Source organism: Melospiza georgiana, chromosome 18, assembly GCF_028018845.1.
Source record: "Melospiza georgiana isolate bMelGeo1 chromosome 18, bMelGeo1.pri, whole genome shotgun sequence".
Lineage (NCBI taxonomy): Eukaryota > Metazoa > Chordata > Aves > Passeriformes > Passerellidae > Melospiza > Melospiza georgiana.
In genome coordinates this window covers 13,013,827-13,030,971 of record NC_080447.1, presented here as the reverse complement: position 1 = coordinate 13,030,971, position 17,145 = coordinate 13,013,827, and the positions used below count along the sequence as shown (strand labels likewise).

The 17,145-nt window shown below is 54.7% G+C and overlaps 1 protein-coding gene across 6 annotated transcripts in view; it reads right to left on the bottom strand.

The window, feature by feature from the left end:
- Positions 1 to 17,145, bottom strand: part of OSBP2 (oxysterol binding protein 2) — a 112,127-nt gene that overhangs the window by 33,973 nt on the left and 61,009 nt on the right. For all 6 annotated transcript variants that reach the window (XM_058036694.1, XM_058036696.1, XM_058036700.1 and 3 more), the window contains one exon: positions 1,230 to 1,480. In XM_058036694.1, the coding sequence (XP_057892677.1) occupies positions 1,230 to 1,480 (251 nt within the window). The remainder of the gene's footprint in view (positions 1 to 1,229; positions 1,481 to 17,145) is intronic.

Sequence of the window (17,145 nt, the reverse complement as noted above, 5' to 3'; positions counted from 1 at the left end):
TTATTCTTTAAAGCCCACATCAAACACCACCCAACCTCTTTCTGCTCAGGGCTGGGACAGCACAGCGACAGCACTGCTCCATTCACAATCCCCTGAGCTCTGCCTTCATCCATTATTCCAGCCCGGTGAAGCTTTGGGACTGCTTTATTTTAATTTTCTTTAAATATTTTATTCAGTTTTGCTCTCTCTCACAGCTCCCTGGGGTAAACCAGGCTCCCCAGGAAGGGCTGTCTCACTGCCATGGAGGCAGAGCCACACTCCAAACACGAGCTGTCTCCAAAAAGCACCGAAAGCACCGTGAGGCTGCACAAGGCAGGAGCAGGGGCGGTGCCAGCACATCCTGACCTCTGAAACCCAGCTGGGAGAGCAGAGCCAGCATGAGACCCCGAGGGGTTAAATCCCACTGAGACATTGAGGGGTTAAATCCCATAGAGACCCCAAGGGATTAAATCCCACAGAGACCCGAGGGAGTTAAATCCACAGAGACCCCAAGGGGTTAAATCCCACAGAGACCCCGAGGGGGTCACATCCCACAGAGACCCCAAGGGGGTTAAATCCCACTGAGACCCCAAGAGGGTCAAATCCCACAGAGACCCCGAGGGGTCAAATCCCACTGAGACACTGAGGGGTTAAATCCCACAGAGACCCCAAGGGGGTTAAATCCCACAGAGACCCCAAGAGGGTCAAATCCCACAGAGACCCCGAGGGGTCAAATCCCACTGAGACACTGAGGGGTTAAATCCCACAGAGACCCCAAGGGGGTTAAATCCCACAGAGACCCCAAGGGGGTTAAATCCCACAGAGACCCCAAGAGGGTCAAATCCCACAGCCATGTGGGACTCCAGCAGCTTCATGGAAGCAAAGAGGATGTGAGGGATGTGGGATGTGGGTCTCAAGCTGCAGCGGGCGGCGGGCTCTGGAGTGCTGTGCCAGGCAGGATTCCACCCAGGCAGCAGGAGAAAGCCCCTCAGCATTGCCAACACCCCCATGTCCCAGCTTTCCAGCAATGTTCCATGAGGCAGGCTGGAAGGATGCAGCATACCTGTGTCTCAGCGGGGTCCACACCCGTGCCCTCTTCCCATCTGCATCTTCCCAACTTCCCATGCCCTCAGCGCGGTAACACGAGCCAAAGCACGGGGAGCAAACAGGGAGGGAGGGACGGCAGGAGCATGGAGATGGAGGAGGAGGAGGAGGAGGAGGAGGAGGAGGGGCAGAGCAGCAGCACTCACGTTGATCATAGCATTGGAGGTGATGCGGAAGAGCGTGGCGCGCTCGTTCACCGCCTTGATCTTCTCGCCGCTGTCGGCCGGCAGGCGCAGGTTCTCCAGCTCGCTGAGCGAGCGCTGCAGGGCCGCGCCGTGCTTGGCGATCAGCTCGTTGCAGGTGCTCAGGTCCTCCAGCTTACTCGACAGCGTCTTCAGGGGGCCGTGCAGCTCGCTCTTGTCTGACTGCGAGGCGGGCTCCTCGTCACCCGAGTCATCTGCACGGGGAGGGACGGGGAGAAAGAACAGCGTTCCCATGGCTACCCCCGGCCGCTGAGCCCCGCAGCGCCGCGGGCACGACCGGGACAGGGAGCGGGGACAGGGAGCGGGGACGGGGGACAGGGAGCGGGGACAGGGAGCAGGGATAAGGGAGCAGGGACAGGGAGCGGGGACAGGGAGCAGGGACAGGGAGCAGGGACAGGGAGCGGGGACAGGGACAGGGAGCGGGGACAAGGGACAGGGAGCGGGGACAGGGAGCGGGGACAAGGGACAGGGAGCGGGGACAGGGAGCGGGGACAAGGGAGCAGGGACAGGGAGCAGGGACAGGGAGCAGGGAGCAGGGACAGAGAGCAGGGACAGGGAGCAGGGACAGGGAGCAGGGACAAGGGAGCAGGGACAGGGAGCAGGGACAAGGGACAGGGACAGGGAGCAGGGACAGGGAGCAGCGACAAGGGACAGGGAGCAGGGACAAGGGACAGGGAGCAGGGACAAGGGAGCAGGGACAGGGAGCAGGGACAAGGGACAGGGAGCAGGGACAAGAGACAGGGAGCAGGGACAGAGAGCAGGGACAGGGAGCAGGGACAAGAGACAGGGAGCAGGGACAGGGAGCAGGGACAGGGAGCAGGGACAAGGGACAGGGAGCAGGGACAAGGGAGCAGGGACAGGGAGCAGGGAAAAGGGAGCAGGGAGCAGGGACAAGGGACAGGGAGCAGGGACAGAGAGCAGGGACAGGGAGCAGGGACAAGGGACAGGGAGCAGGGACAGGGAGCAGGGACAGGGAGCAGGGAAAAGGGAGCAGGGAGCAGGGACAAGGGACAGGGAGCAGGGACAGAGAGCAGGGACAGGGAGCAGGGACAAGGGACAGGGAGCAGGGACAGGGAGCAGGGACAGGGAGCAGGGACAAGGGACAGGGAGCAGGGACAAGGGAGCGGGGACAAGGGACAGGGAGCAGGGACAAGGGACAGGGAGCAGGGACAGGGAGCGGGGACAGGGACAAGGGAGCAGGGACAGGGAGCGGGGACAAGGGACAGGGAGCAGGGACAAGGGAGCAGGGACAAGGGACAGGGAGCAGGGACAGGGAGCAGGGAGAGTGAGCAGGGACAAGGGACAGGGAGCAGGGACAGGGAGCGGGGACAGGGACAAGGGAGCAGGGACAGGGAGCGGGGACAAGGGACAGGGAGCAGGGACAAGGGAGCAGGGACAAGGGACAGGGAGCAGGGACAGGGAGCAGGGAGAGTGAGCAGGGACAAGGGACAGGGAGCAGGGACAAGGGACAGGGACCCGGGACCTCCTGCCAGCGCCAGGCTGGGGGTCGTGGCCACCACATCCCCCAGGGCACAGTGTGGTGGGAGTGGCACCCAGAGCCTGAGCAGACGCTGTCACCCAGATCTGGTTCTGGTGAAGCAGAGCAGAAATTTTCCAGGGTAGAAATCTATTTTGATTTAGGTGAAATGCACATTTTTGAGTTGAGTCTGTGGTTGGAAAACATAGCTATTTAGCCTGACTGCAAAGCCTAGGCACGGAGAAACTGCTTCAGTGAAGGACAAAGATAAGGGGGGAGACAGAGGGTGATAGAGAGAGACACAGAGACTGCCATGAGAGCAGTCAGAATTCCTGACCTAGGAATTCTTTCTGATAAAGAAGAACTAGCAGCAAATGTCACGCGAAATTCATAAAAATGAATATGTAGGAACCTATTGTGAGATTGTATGCATATGTATCTGAGAAGGGGATAAAAAGAGACCTGAAGTTCCCAGAAGCACACATGTCATTTTAGGAGAACGATTCCCACATGTGTCCAGCACTGTAATAAACATCCATACAATAAACACACCAGCTTTACAACTTTCACAAAACTTGTGGAGTTTTGATTCTGGGGTGGCACAGGAGGTGCCACACACCAAACCTGCCCTTCCCAGGCTCGCTGGGGTCGATCCACCCTGCACTGGCGGCTCTGCCAGCCCCACTCAGGGCAGAGTGAACAGGGTCACCTGAGGGAAGGTCACAGAGACACCAAGGAAAGTGACACTTTACCCAAAACTACCACCATGTCTTCAGAGGGCAGAAAACTCCACGATCAGCACCTCAGCCACAGCAAAACATTCCTGTAACTCCAGAACACTCAAAAGCAGGAAACTAACCCAAATCCACTCAGTGGGGGTAACACAGCATTTCTGATCACCCCACAGCTCCCTCAGGAGCAGTGATCGGCCCCAAGAGGCAGCAGCACCCAAAGCAAACACAAAGAGAGAGAAGCAGGTCCTGGGCAGGGGCTGTGCCCCATCCTTATGCTCTGAAATTCAACTGAGGGTTTTCCAGGTGCTCCCAAAACCCACCGAGGCAGCAGAGCAGGGAGCTGCTCCTCTATCTCCCCTCCCTCAATCTTCTGTTTCTGGATTTCAGACAGATGGGCACCAGCAAAACCCGGCTGGAGCTGCTCTGCCAGGTCTGGGGGCGTTGGGGGAGTGAGAACATTCTCCAAACAATCCAGGGGATCTGAGGAGTGAGAACATTCTCCAAACAACCCAGGGGATCTGAGGAGTGAGAACATTCCCCAAACAATCCAGGGGATCTGAGGAGTGAGAACATTCTCCAAACAATCCAGGGGATCTGAGGAGTGAGAACATTCCCCAAACAATCCAGGGGATCTGAGGAGTGAGAACATTCTCCAAACAATCCAGGGGATCTGAGGAGTGAGGACATTCTCTAAGTAATCCAGGGGATCTGAGGAGTGAGAACTCTCCCCAAACAATCCAGGCACAGAGCTCAGGGAAGGCTCTGGTGTAGCAGGGAGCAGCACATTCCCTCTCAGGCTGTGAGGGAAGAAGGAAACCCGTGATTCCCTGGCAGGTGGGTGTTTGGCTGCTATTCCTGGCTCATTGATGGGAGCTCTGCAAATGCTGTGGCGACAGGGAGAGGTGCGCAGGCACTGAATGCACAGTAAGGAAAGCAGAGGATGAGCACCCTTTGATAGCAAGGATCTGGATAAAAGTGACAGGAACATCAGCCTGGAGTGGCAGCAGGAGCAGAGCACAGCACAGGGTCACAGCAGGCTCGTGGTGAACCTCCCCAGAGTGGATGTGATGGGACAGGAGGCACAGCTCAGGGACAGCACTGATCCTCACAGCAGGACCAACCTCGCTGCCCAAGGACAAAGGGAGAAATCCAAGGGAAACAGGGCATGGAGCAAACCCCAGGTGGCCCCATGAAGCACTGGGACGGCACCTCCCAGTGTCACCAGCTGGTCCCTCTGCAGCCCAGCTGACAAACAGGAGCAGAGCTGCTGGAGCCAGGGAGGAAGCAGCCAGCAAGGAGAATCAGACACGCAGGGGAAAGCAGCTGAGAGCTCCCCAAGGGAGGTGAGTGCCAGCTGAGGGGCCGGGAGCTGGGCAGGGACAGCAGCAGAGGTTTGAAAACACCCCCAGAACCAGGGAAGTCTCCAGAACAGCTGGCAGGGAAACAGGAACAGGAACAGACAGGATTCCAAGGACTGGTGCTGGGAAGGATGAAAGTTTGACAAGAACGTCTCACAGATATCTATGCTTAGCAGAAAGATTTGTAAACGTGGAGTCTGATGAAGGAATAGAGATGGAAGCAAGTTTTGATATAGAAGAAAAGAATTGCTGAGCCAGTCTTACTGGCTAACCAAGGAGGCAAAGGGTGTGTGAGTTAGAAGGGGTTTTTATGGCTTAGAGCAAAGGATAAACCCACCCCAAACAAGAAGATGTTTGTACCAAGCAGAAAGAGAGCACAGGCAAACAAGTCAGCAAATGTGGCAAGTAGAAAAAAGGTCTCAGGATTTTCCACTGAAAGAAAACTGAAAAACAACTTCTAGCTTAAACTGTAATGTACTGACTTTTAGTGACTGGACAACAGTACCATGAATATGGTAATTATAGCAGTTATGATAGGCTGTAGGTAATAGTTAAGGTATAGATTGGTTCTGCTGTATTAAGATGCTCAGCAAAGAAAAGTAAATAGAGCAAAGAAAAGTAAATAATGCAATATAACCTAAACTAAGGGTCTCCAGGCCTGCCTGCAGCTGGAGCTGACAGCTGTAGGCACAGCTCTGTCACCCATCACCCTGGGCTGCTGTGACATCTTGAATGGAATAAACTGCATTTTGGATACAATAAACTGCATTTTGGATACAATAAACTGCATTTTGGAGAGCCCCTGGAGCCCTGCATCCCTCACTATGGCTCTTGCACCCAGCAAGGAACACAGAGGCACCACAGCAATGGCACAGGCTCACACCACAGGCCAACTCTGAAAGATCTGGCAAGAAAACCAAAGCCACTTTTCTACCAGTAGAGAAAATAACCAAAACCTCCTCCAAGTCCATCTTCTGATACAAAAGTTTCAAGCATTCCTATGGTGCCTTCCACACTGTGGCACACGATGGGTCTCCAGCAGGGTGGGCACATTCCCTGGGCTTGGATATTGTCACTGCACCTGTCCTGACCATTTGGAATGCTCTGTCTTTCCAAGGCCAGAGCATTCCTAACCCCAGACACCCACTGGGAGGGGGACACCAGGCTGCTCCTGCTGCTCTGAGCTCTTCCTGGGGCTTCCCAGGGCACTCTCTGGCCTCCTGCACACCTCTCCCTGCAGGTGAGAAACTCTGCTCTTCCCACAGCGCCCTGTGCAGGCCGTGCCAGCTGCCTGCCCTCCTGAAGGCAGAACCTCTTCTCCACAGCTCTGCGATCTGATCACTAACCAGGCTGCACTTTAACAGCCAATTTATAAGGAAGTCCCATATTTTATAAAGCTCCCAGGAGCAGAAGCCAACCCAACCCCTTGGCTCAGCTGTCACTGCCAAGAGGAGGCTGAACATGGCAAAACCCACCTGTGAGGGACTCCAGGGGACAATCCGAATTTCCCAATTTTCTTTTTAGGAAAAATACCAAAAAATAAATCACAAAGACAATTTTATCTGCTTACAAGTCCTGCAAAAACTGTGCCAAGCAAGAGAAAGTACCTCTCTGCCTATCTCCTGTCCCTTTAGTTTTCCCCCATCCTGCCTTTCACAAAATGCTGCCCCAAAGCCCTGGCCTCGTGGGCTGTCAGTGCCTGGGTGCAATCCCAGATCACAGCCTGGGATTTTCCACAGAATCACAGAATGCCCTGAGCTGGGAAGGACCCACAGGGATCACCCAGACCCCCAGCAACCCCACCCTGTCCATCCCTGGCAGTGCTGCCCAAAGGCTCCTGGAGCTCTGGCAGCCTCGGGGCCGTGCCCATTGCCTGGGCAGCCTGGGCAGTGCCAGCACAGGGATGGCAGAGCAGGGACAGGGATGGGCTCTGCACTCTGCCAGGACATTATTTCCTGCCCATTGACCGAGGCTGTGGGAACAGTCCCTGCCCGAGTGCTCAGCTTGAGGCAGGAACACAGCGTGGCCCAATTTCTCAGCGCTGTGCAGAATTATATAAATGCCTCAAAGCCCAGGAAAAGAGGGAAGGAACCTGGGTCAGCCCAGTGATTGCTGTTCATTCCAGCTGAGCTGGCTGAGCTGAACATCCCTCCCCAGCTCCTGCTGTCCCAGAGCTGCTGCTGTGGGATGCTGGAATGCTGGAATGCAGCAGGACACCTCCTTCCTCCTCCTGCCTGGGCAACTGCAACCATAGAACCATGGAATGGTTTGGGCTGGGACCTTGAAGCTCACCTCCTTCCATCTTCTTGATATGGTCAGGGACACCTTCCACTGGAGCAGGAACCAATTAATAATATATATATCAATAATTATATATATATAATTTTATATATATATATATATATATATATATATATATATAATTATACATATATATATGTATATATATGTATGTATATATGTATGTATATATATGTATGTATATATGTATATATATATAAAAGAATTATATATATATATATATATATATATAAAATCAAGAATTTTATATATATATAATAAATAATTATATATCTATATCTATCTCAAGTGACATAATGTGTTGCAATTATCTCAAATCAAAGCATGGGAAGAGGGAAACCCAATGTCACAGCTCCAGTCAAATAAATCAGAGCAGCTGAAAGCAGGAATGATCACACAGAGCACCCAAACCTCCTCACTGCCATTCCCAAGGTGGAGCTCTGACTCTGAAGGTGCTTCCATCTTTCTCCTGGGAGCTCCCAGCAAAGCTGACCAAACCCCAAACCCACAGAAACGTGAATCCTTCTGTCTCCTGCAGCAAGCAGCAGCCACTCAGATCTGCACCAGCTTTGGAGCTGCAGCCCCAGATCCCAGTGGAGGAGCTCTGCTCCCACCAGGCCATCCCCAGCATCCCCCCAGCTGTACAGCAGGACAAACTGCCATGGGAATGCTGTGACACAGGACAGGGCTCTGGCATCCCCTCATTCCCCCCTCAGGGCTGCTCTCAGGGAAGCTGCTTTGAATCAAGGATCATTTAGGAAAAGACCTCCAAGACCATCATGTCCAACCTGTGACCAGCCTTTGCCCATGACACACCAAATCCTGTAGTTACAGCTGGAGATTATCACCAAGGGCTAGAGGAGAGAGCTGCAGAAAGATTTCAATATTTCTCCTGTTGCTGACGAAGAAGGATTCAGTCAGGCAGAAAGGTGGAAGAGCAGGGAGCCTCTGCCTGGAGGTCTCTGCCTGGAGCCCAGCCAAACACCACAGCTTTGGGGATCCTGCCCTTATTGCAGCTTTTGGATCAGCTCAGACAGGGAAAAAATTATTTGGCTTTGCTAAGGCCTGGAAAACACCCTGAATGTCAGGAAAGACCCACAGAGAGAGTCAATCCAGGGCTCCTCATGCCAGGATGGAGCACAGGGGATTTGCAGAAACCAAAGTGCAGTGGGCCCAGCAAGATCAGAGCACTGGGAATTCAACATGAATGGGGAGATCCTAACAGCATCCACTGAGGGTCACAGAACCTCCTGGAGGCTGCAAAAACACAGATTCCTCAATACCTGGGAGGATTCAGGAGAGGGAAGAGGGGGAGAGGGGAAACACGACTCACACAGGGTGATGGTGAGGGACACCCAGCAGAATCCAACTGAAACATTTTCCAGCACAGCCCAGGAGGAGTTTTAGTGATGGCTTTGAAGAGATTCCAAACATGCAGGGAATGAGAAGGAACCAAACAGAGGAAGTGAGGACTGGCTGAGGTGGAGGATGCTCAGGGGCTGGAGCGTGTGCAGGGCAGGGAACGGAGCTGGGAAGGGGCTGGAGCCCCAGGAGAGGCTGAGGGAGCTGGGCAGGGGCTCAGCCTGGAGCAAAGGAGGCTCAGGGGGCCCTTGTGGCTCTGCACAGCTCCTGACAGGAGGGCACAGCCGGGGGGGTCGGGCTGTGCTCCAGGGAACAGGGACAGGAGCAGAGGGAACGGCCTCAGGCTGGGCCAGGGCAGGCCCAGGGGAGATTTTGGGAACATTTATTTACTGAAAGGGTGGTCAGGGGGGCACAGCAGCCCAGGGCAGTGCTGGATCCCCTTCCCAGGAGGGATTTAACAGCTGTGGGGATGTGACACCTGGGGACAGGGATCAGTGGTGGCCTTGGCAGTTCTGGGGAATGGTTGGACTCGACGATCTCAGAGAACTTTTCCAACCTCAATGATTCTGGTGTTCTATTCCAATGCTCTGTCTCTGGATGCTGCCCTCACTCCTTTCCCCCAGTTTGGTCCTTTTGGATCCTCAGCTCCCAGCAGCTCCTAAACCCCATTAATCCCCAAACCAACATCCCCAGCTGGGCAGGGCCGGAGTGGATCAGGAGCAGCACAAAGCCTGGAGGCCCTGCAGGAGCCAGGGAGGGCTCCCTGCTCCTCCCCACAGGCAGCACACACAGAGTGCTGCCATCCCTGGCTTCCAGCCCCCAGCACACCCTGTCCCTGCACAGGGAAGGGCTCAGGGATGGATCCCCTCTTTCCACACAGAATCACAGGTGCTCCCACCCACCCTCATCAGCTCTCCATGGAACCAAGCTCCTGCCTGGAGCCCCAAACCCTCAGGGGTGGCAGGGGGCTCCCAGGGGGCCATGCTGGGGTGCAGGTGGCCCTTGGGAAGCAGCACATCCCTGCCTCAGGAGCTTCACCCCAGCTCACCCTGCTGCTCCTCATGAAAGGCAGACATTCAGCGGGAATTCCTGTCGCTCTTCCCCAGGGAACAAAAGCTCCTCAAGAAAACAAACATGAAAGGCTGGCAGGAAAAATTTGACAACAAATTGCCAGGTTCCTCTGGCTCCTGTGCTGTGGATGAGGCAGCCCAGCCTCCACAGCATCCTCCTAAGGATTCCTGCACTCCCAGTGAGCTCTGGAGATTTCCCTGTGCTCACCAGTGGCACAGAGGAACTATTCATGATTTGAATTCATCCCCCTCTCCATCCTGCAGCCAAGCTTTGCCCCTGCCAGCACCTCTGGGACCCAGGACCAGAGCACAGTGAGCAGCCATCACCACCCAGCTCCAACCCCAACCCTCTTCCCTGTGCCACGACACAAGTGTGGCACAGCAGGGCTGGCCCCAGGCACTGCAGTAACCCACATAACACCCTCCTCCTCCTCCTCCTCCTCCTCCTCCTCCTCCTCCTCCTCCTCCTCCTCCTCCTCCCCTCGCTCCAGCAATGCTCCACAAATCCAGCTGCTGCTTCCCGCTCTCCTCACTATGCACATCTGCAAACTCAGGCTCAAATCCCAGAGACACAAAGCACAGCAGCTTCCCATAAATCCGGGAGCACTCCAGGCTGGTATTTGACACCTCCATCCCCAAAGCCCGGCGCTCCCCGAGCCCAGCCCTGCTGCTTTGTTTGGACGGGGAGCAGCTGGGCTGGCTGTGGTTTGTAGGGCACGGGCACGCAGGGTTGCTATAGGAACAGGCAGCCTCACCATAAGCTGGGCAGATTATTTTCGGAGCTGTGATGCAATTTAATCTATGGAAAATGGATCGGCAGCCATGGCCATAAGCCTCCTCAGGCTGGTTTCTCAAACACAAACCTCAGTGCCTGGAGCAGCAGCCCAGCAGAGCCACCAAGGCAGAGCTCCCTTTCCTCCCCTTTTTCCATCCTGAAATCTTCCCTCATTGCCTGCAATTCCTGCAGAGCTGGTGGGAAAGCTGCTGGCTGGAGGCACAACACCAGAGCGTCCCCATGCCCTGGGGACACACTGGGGGCACATTGGGACTTTGCAGTGCAGTCCATGGGGATCCCAGGGACAGGGATCCCATGGGAGGCACTGTCACACAGAGCTCCCACCCCAAAACCACCAGGGAGCAATCCCAGGGGGCTGCTGCTCATGGCTGGGCTGCTCCAGTGGTGCCTGTGGATGAGCACAGCTGGGAAGAACCTTTTCAAACCAGCAGGAGAAAAAGGGATTGAAAGGTTCAGCATTAGACCAAAATTATTCCAAACTTCCCAAACTGCATCCAGAGCCTGGCTGTGATGTCTCCAGCCCAAAACACCACAGCTCCTCAGCCCGACATCATGCCTGGGGCAGGCAGTTCACCCCTGCTTATCCTCCTCTCCAAGGCCAGCACAGCTCTCCTCACCTTCCTCCATCCCTCACCTTCCTCCTTCCCTCTCCCTGGGAATGGAAAACCCTCCCTTCCCAAGCATCCTCATTTCCAGCAGCAGTCCTTGCGCCTCCTGCATCACTGTGAATCTCTCCCCAAGAGATTCCTGCAAGCCTGAGCTGCTTTCCCACCACTGCATCAGAGCCTCGGGAGCCTCCCGAGGCAGGGCTGGCCCTGGGCTGGGAATTAAACCCAGCTTTCTCCTGATGGGAGGGTGGAAGTGCAGGATCAATACTGCAGGAGCGAAGTCAAGGAGCCCAGAGCAGAGATCCCTGAGTGCTGCCCACAGGGAAAGCTCAGGTGGGACAGAAGGAACGCTGATGGCTTTAATTCAAACAGCATTCCTGGGCTGCCCCAAAGGCACCAGAGAGCACAGCAGTGACAAAGGGGCATCTCAGCAGCTGATTTCCCCATGGGCAGCAGGACCTGCACATCTGCCAGGGGAGCTGAGCTTGGAAGCCTCAGAGTGCCAACCCTGGCTGTTCCCAGCCCTGGAACAAGCTGCCTTCAGGCCTGGATGGTGCCACCACCAGCACAGCATGGATTATGCCTCCATTCCCCTCTTGTGCACTTTCTCCTGCCTTTTCCCACACTTGTCTGGGAGTTTTGGATCTAGAAGTATGGAAAGTATCCCACTGACTGGGAAAAGGCTTTTCTCCTCCACAGACAGAGTGGAGATGTCCATGAGGATCAGGCAGCAGCAAATCCTGCAGCCATCCCAGCTGAAACTCCAAGCTCTCTCTTCTCACAGCAAACCACACAAATCAATTCCATCTCCTTTCCAGATTCCCCATTTATCCCAACCCCAAGCAAAGGTATGATTCAGAACCAGCAGCCCTTCCTGTGTGGAATTATCCTGATCTCTGGGATCTGCTGCTCACCCGTCATTGCTGAGGCAGAGCAATTTCCAGCCTGGCTCTGGCAGACACAGCTGCTTTCATCACTTTTAATCGCTATGAATATTAAATGGAGCAGGGATCTATATTTAATAGCCTGGCCCGGCTGCCAGGGAGATGGATGAGGTTTATAGCAGCTGCAGATGCAGGAACAGGCGGAATTTTGGTGGTTAGAAAGAATTACACTGAGAATTAATCATCAAAATAGTAGGGAAAATAATCATTCATAAATCATTCCAAATCCGGGTGATCGCTCAGCAATTGCCACCAACCTGCCAGGGCTGTGCCTTCTCCCCACTAATGCAAAGGGAAATGGGAGCAGGCAAATGGGAGCCTAAAAACAGGGAAAAGTGGCTGCTCCTGACAAGCTGGGACACACCCCAAAGCCACATTCAGTGGGGGCAGGAGGGGAGGCCCAGCTGGTGATGGGGCTCCAGAGAGCAAAGCCAGAGACCAAAGGCCACTGCTCCTGGGGTGCTCACCTGGAGGGGAGAAGGCTCCAGGGAGAGCTCAGAGCCCCTGGCAGGGCCTGAAGGGGCTCCAGGAGAGCTGGAGAGGGACTGGGGACAAGGGATGGAGGGACAGGACCCAGGGAATGGCTCCCACTGCCAGAGGGCAGGGATGGGTGGGATATTGGGAATTAGGAATTGTTCCCTGGCAGGGTGGGCAGGCCCTGGCACAGGGTGCCCATCCTGGATCCCTGGCAGTGCCCAAGGCCAGGCTGGACATTGAGACACCCTGGGATAGTGGGAGGTGTCCCTGCCATGGCAGGGGTGGCACTTGGATGAGTTTTAAGCCCATCCAGCCCAAAGCATTCCATGGTTCTATGAAAATAAGCAGGATACAAAAAGGGGCAGTGGGAAAGCACAAAGCATCTCCATTCCCATCACTGCAGCATTCCCAGCCTGGCCATTGAACATTTTATTGCTGCAATTACAAAATGATGATGCTCCTGGTCAATAATCCTGAGCAGCACAGGCTGCACTTTGCCTGGACTGCACTCCTGCACTTCCCAGCACAAATGGGGTTTTCCCAACACCCAAACAACCCCAATAGGATGAAATTCAGGCTACAGAGTCACACTGATTGAGTTAAAAACACAGCAAAAGGCAGGGTTTGAACCACAAAGAGGATGGACACACTGAAGAAATGGAGGTGAAATGCAGGATGTGATCAAACCAAGACTTCTCATGGCCTCAGTGGAGAGACCCAACCCAAGAGGCGGCTCTGGAGCTACTGGTCATGGCTGCTCCTAAAAACACACAAATCCCAATGGAACTTGGAAAAGTAAGCTACAAGAGCAGATGAATTCAGGGTTATAGAAACAGAGAAGGCAAATTTGAGACAGGAGGTGATTTCTGCTAAGTCCTCACCAGCCCACAGCCAGTTTGAGATCCTGCACTTCCAGAGTGTCCCAGTAAAGGACATCCCTGATGGCACTGGGGCTGGGAAACACATCCCAGAGGGACAGGGACTGGAGGACAGGGCTGGGCAGAAATGGGAGAAGTCAACTGGAGACATTTTGACAGTCCGTAAGGAACAACTCCAGAAACTCAGGAAGCAAAGCTGGAAAAGGGAGCAGCTACAGAGGGGCAGCCGTGACACAGAGCCCTGAGGGGGGAGAGCATTGTCCCTGTGTCCCTGAGTGCTGGAGCGTGTCCAGGGCAGGGAACGGAGCTGGGAAGGGGCTGGAGCCCCAGGAGAGGCTGAGGGAGCTGGGCAGGGGCTCAGCCTGGAGCAAAGGAGGCTCAGGGGGCCCTTGTGGCTCTGCACAGCTCCTGACAGGAGGGGACAGCCGGGGGGGTCGGGCTGTGCTCCAGGGAACAGGGACAGGAGCAGAGGGAGCGGCCTCAGGCTGGGCCAGGGCAGGGGCAGGGGGGATTTTGGGATAATTTCTAATCACTGAAAGGATGCTCAGGCACTGGCACAGCTGCCCAGGGCAGTGCTGGATCCCCATCCCTGCAGGGATTTAACAGCTGTGTGGCACTTGGGGACATGGGGCAGTGGTGGCCTCGGCAGTCCTAGGGGAACAATTGGACTTGATGCTCTCAGGGGGCTTTTCCAACATAAAAACCATTCTGTGACTCTATAAATACATACATATAAATAAATAAATAAATAAATACACACACACACACATATATATATGTATGTATGTATGTATGTATGCACGTATGTGGGCTGAAGCACAGGCAGGCATCAGTGCTGCTTCCATAAATCTTCCCAGTGGATTTTTCTTCACAATCCTTCCAAAACTCTCCTCAGGAGCAGCCAAGAAGCTTTGCAAGATGCCACTTTGCTGGCTTTCAGAGGAGGTGGAGGATTGGTGGCTGTTTTTTTGCTCTGCCTTTTGCCTACAACGCTCTGTTCCCTGTTCCCAAAGGGATGAGGAGTTGGGAGCCCTACGGAAAAGCACAGACCCAGCCTTGAAAGCTCCTGAGCAGGGATCTGAGGGGCAGAGCTGGCAGGGAACACAGCAGGAGATCCAATGAGCCCAGCTGATGCTTTTGCGGGAGCACTGGAGAGTCACAGTGAGCGCTGCTGGACAGGCCCCGTGTCCCTCCTGTCCCCTGAGGGCACTTGTGAATAGCAATGAGCAAAAACACGGAGGGGAAGGAGTGATTACAGGGAAATAACGGCTCATTAGCAGATAATTGGGGGCTCAGCAGCGCAGCTCACCGCCAGGAAAGAAAATTTTAAAAAAATTAAAATAATGGCTTGATAAAAATAGAAACTTTTTCATTCTGCAGCTCGGAACAGCAGCGACACACCAAGTGCTGAACTCCAGGAGCAGTGTGGGCGCAGAGCTGGGGCAGGGAGTGCCAGGAACAGCCCAGGGATCCCAGCAGGTCCTGCCAGAGCCCAAAGGGGCTCCAGGAGAGCTGGAGAGGGACTGGGGACAAGGGATGGAGGGACAGGACACAGGGAATGGCTCCCAGTGCCAGAGGGCAGGGATGGATGGGATATTGGGAATTGGGAATTGTTCCCTGGCAGGGTGGGCAGGCCCTGGCACAGGGTGCCCATCCTGAATCCCTGGCAGTACCCAAGGCCAGGCTGGGCACTGGGGCTTGGTGGAAGGGGTGGCACTGGATGGGCTTTAAGGCCCTTCCAGCCCAAGCCATGCCCTGGCTGGGAGCTGTGGTGACCTTGCAGGAGGCCCCATCACTCCAAAATCCTGCAGTCAGCCTGGATATCCAGTTACCCTCCCCACCACCCTCCCAAAGCTGCCTGTGAAAGCATTTCTCATTCCTGGGTAGATCCATATCAGCAGGACAGAGGCACAGACCTCTGTGTCCCTTCCTGAGCCTCTGAAACATCCACATCCAGCTGAACTTCTCCCATTTGCCCTTCACCACACCAGCCCTGCTCTGATGTCTCTGTGCCCTCTGAATTCACAGCCCACGCCTGACCCAAGGCAGGACTTGCCCTGCCTGCACCTCCAGGGCCATCTCCAAGGGAATATTTAGCCCACAGACACAAGTGGCATCATAAATAATTCAGTCACTTGTTCTTGTACAAAGCACGCCAGAAAATGTCCAAAACTTGTTCATTAATTGTTTCTGTTCCTTTAGTCACTGAATCCTTCAATATCCAGTGATTCCTACAGATTTGCATCACTCCCCCACACTGAAATGGAGCAGCTGCCACAGCCTGGTGGCACCATGAGCTTGGGGACAAGAAGTCCCTGAGTCCCTGAAGGGGTGACAGGCAGGAGCAGGACACCAGGCCAGGCACAAGCAGCTTCCTTAGCCAGGAACAATCCCCAAAAAGGGCAGAAATAACTAAAATTCCAATACTTTGGGGGAAATGAGGTATTTTCAGTGCAGACAGTCGCAGAAGTGACCAGTGTGACAGCTGGGAGGTGACACCCTGTGTCACAGACATCTTTGATGAAAAATCCTTTCCTTAGGACTTTGCCTGCTGAGAATCTGAGAGGCCTCAGGAACAAAATGTAAACAATGGTTATCTGCTGCTGTGGAATGCAACAGGTGCATCTGTGATTGGCCCATGTTGGTTTTTCCTAATTAATGGCCAATCACAGTCAGCTGGCTCGGACAGAGAGCCTGAGCCACAAACCTTTGTTATCATTCCTTCCTATTCTATTCTTAGTCAGCCTTCTGATGAAATCCTTTCTTCTGTTGTTTTAGTATAGTTTTAATGAAATATATATAATAAAATAATAAATCAGCCTTCTGAAACATGGAGTCAGATCCTTGTCTCTTCCCTCAACCTGAGACCCCTGTGAACACCGTCACAGCCCTCCTCTTCCACAGGGCACAGCAAACCCTGGCACAGCAAACCCTGGCACGCTGCCACTGACACCATGGCAGGTCTTGGATGTCTCCTCCTGCATCACTGGACATCCATTTTTTATGATGCTTAAACATTTTCCAGCCCCAGGTCCATCTCCAATGTCAGCAGGGCGAGGAGGGGAGCTCACAGATGGGCTGCCCTCTGCCCTGGCATCCATCAGGGTTGGAGAGCTCCCAGGATCCCTGGGGATAACACCATCCTTGGGGTAGCCAGGACCACTCCCAGGGGCTCACCACAGTGAATCCAGCCCAGATCCATTTATGGTTTTTTCTGGAAGTCTCCCATGAGCAGGGAACACAGATGCTGCCCCAGGCTCCCTCCAGCTCACAGAAAGCAGTGGGAGATGTGCAAAGGACACTCCCACACTCCTGTCAGCTCCCTCCTTGCTCACTGACCCTGGAACAAGCAGGAGATGACAAGGGCTTCACTCCCAGGGAGGGGGAGGCAGGGAAGGGACAGGGCTGGCTCTGTCCCTGTCACACCCACGGCTCTGCAGGATCACAGGGGAACAGCAAGACCCAGCAGCACTAGCAGGGATGGTGGGACACAGGCAGCCCAACCCAATCCCTGCTGGGCACCCAGAGAGGCTCAGAGAGCCCCTGAGCCTCCATCCTCCCAAATCCAGCAGCTATCATGTCCCCTGCCTCAGGATCAGGGCTCAGCTCGTCCCTGCAGGCCCCAAGCTCAGCTCATCCCAGGCTTTGCAGGAACACCCAGGCTGAGCTGCAGTGAGGCCACGGAGACACAGACACCTCCTGATGGGCACTGAGCCCCCCCTGAGCCGGCAGGGCTCAGCTTACCCGGGGTAACAGGATCCGGGGGTGTCAGGTGTCCCCCCTGCTCCATTCCCCAAGGTCAGGACACGCCAAAGGCACAGCTCACACGGGCAGGAGCTGGGAGCCTCCCAGCC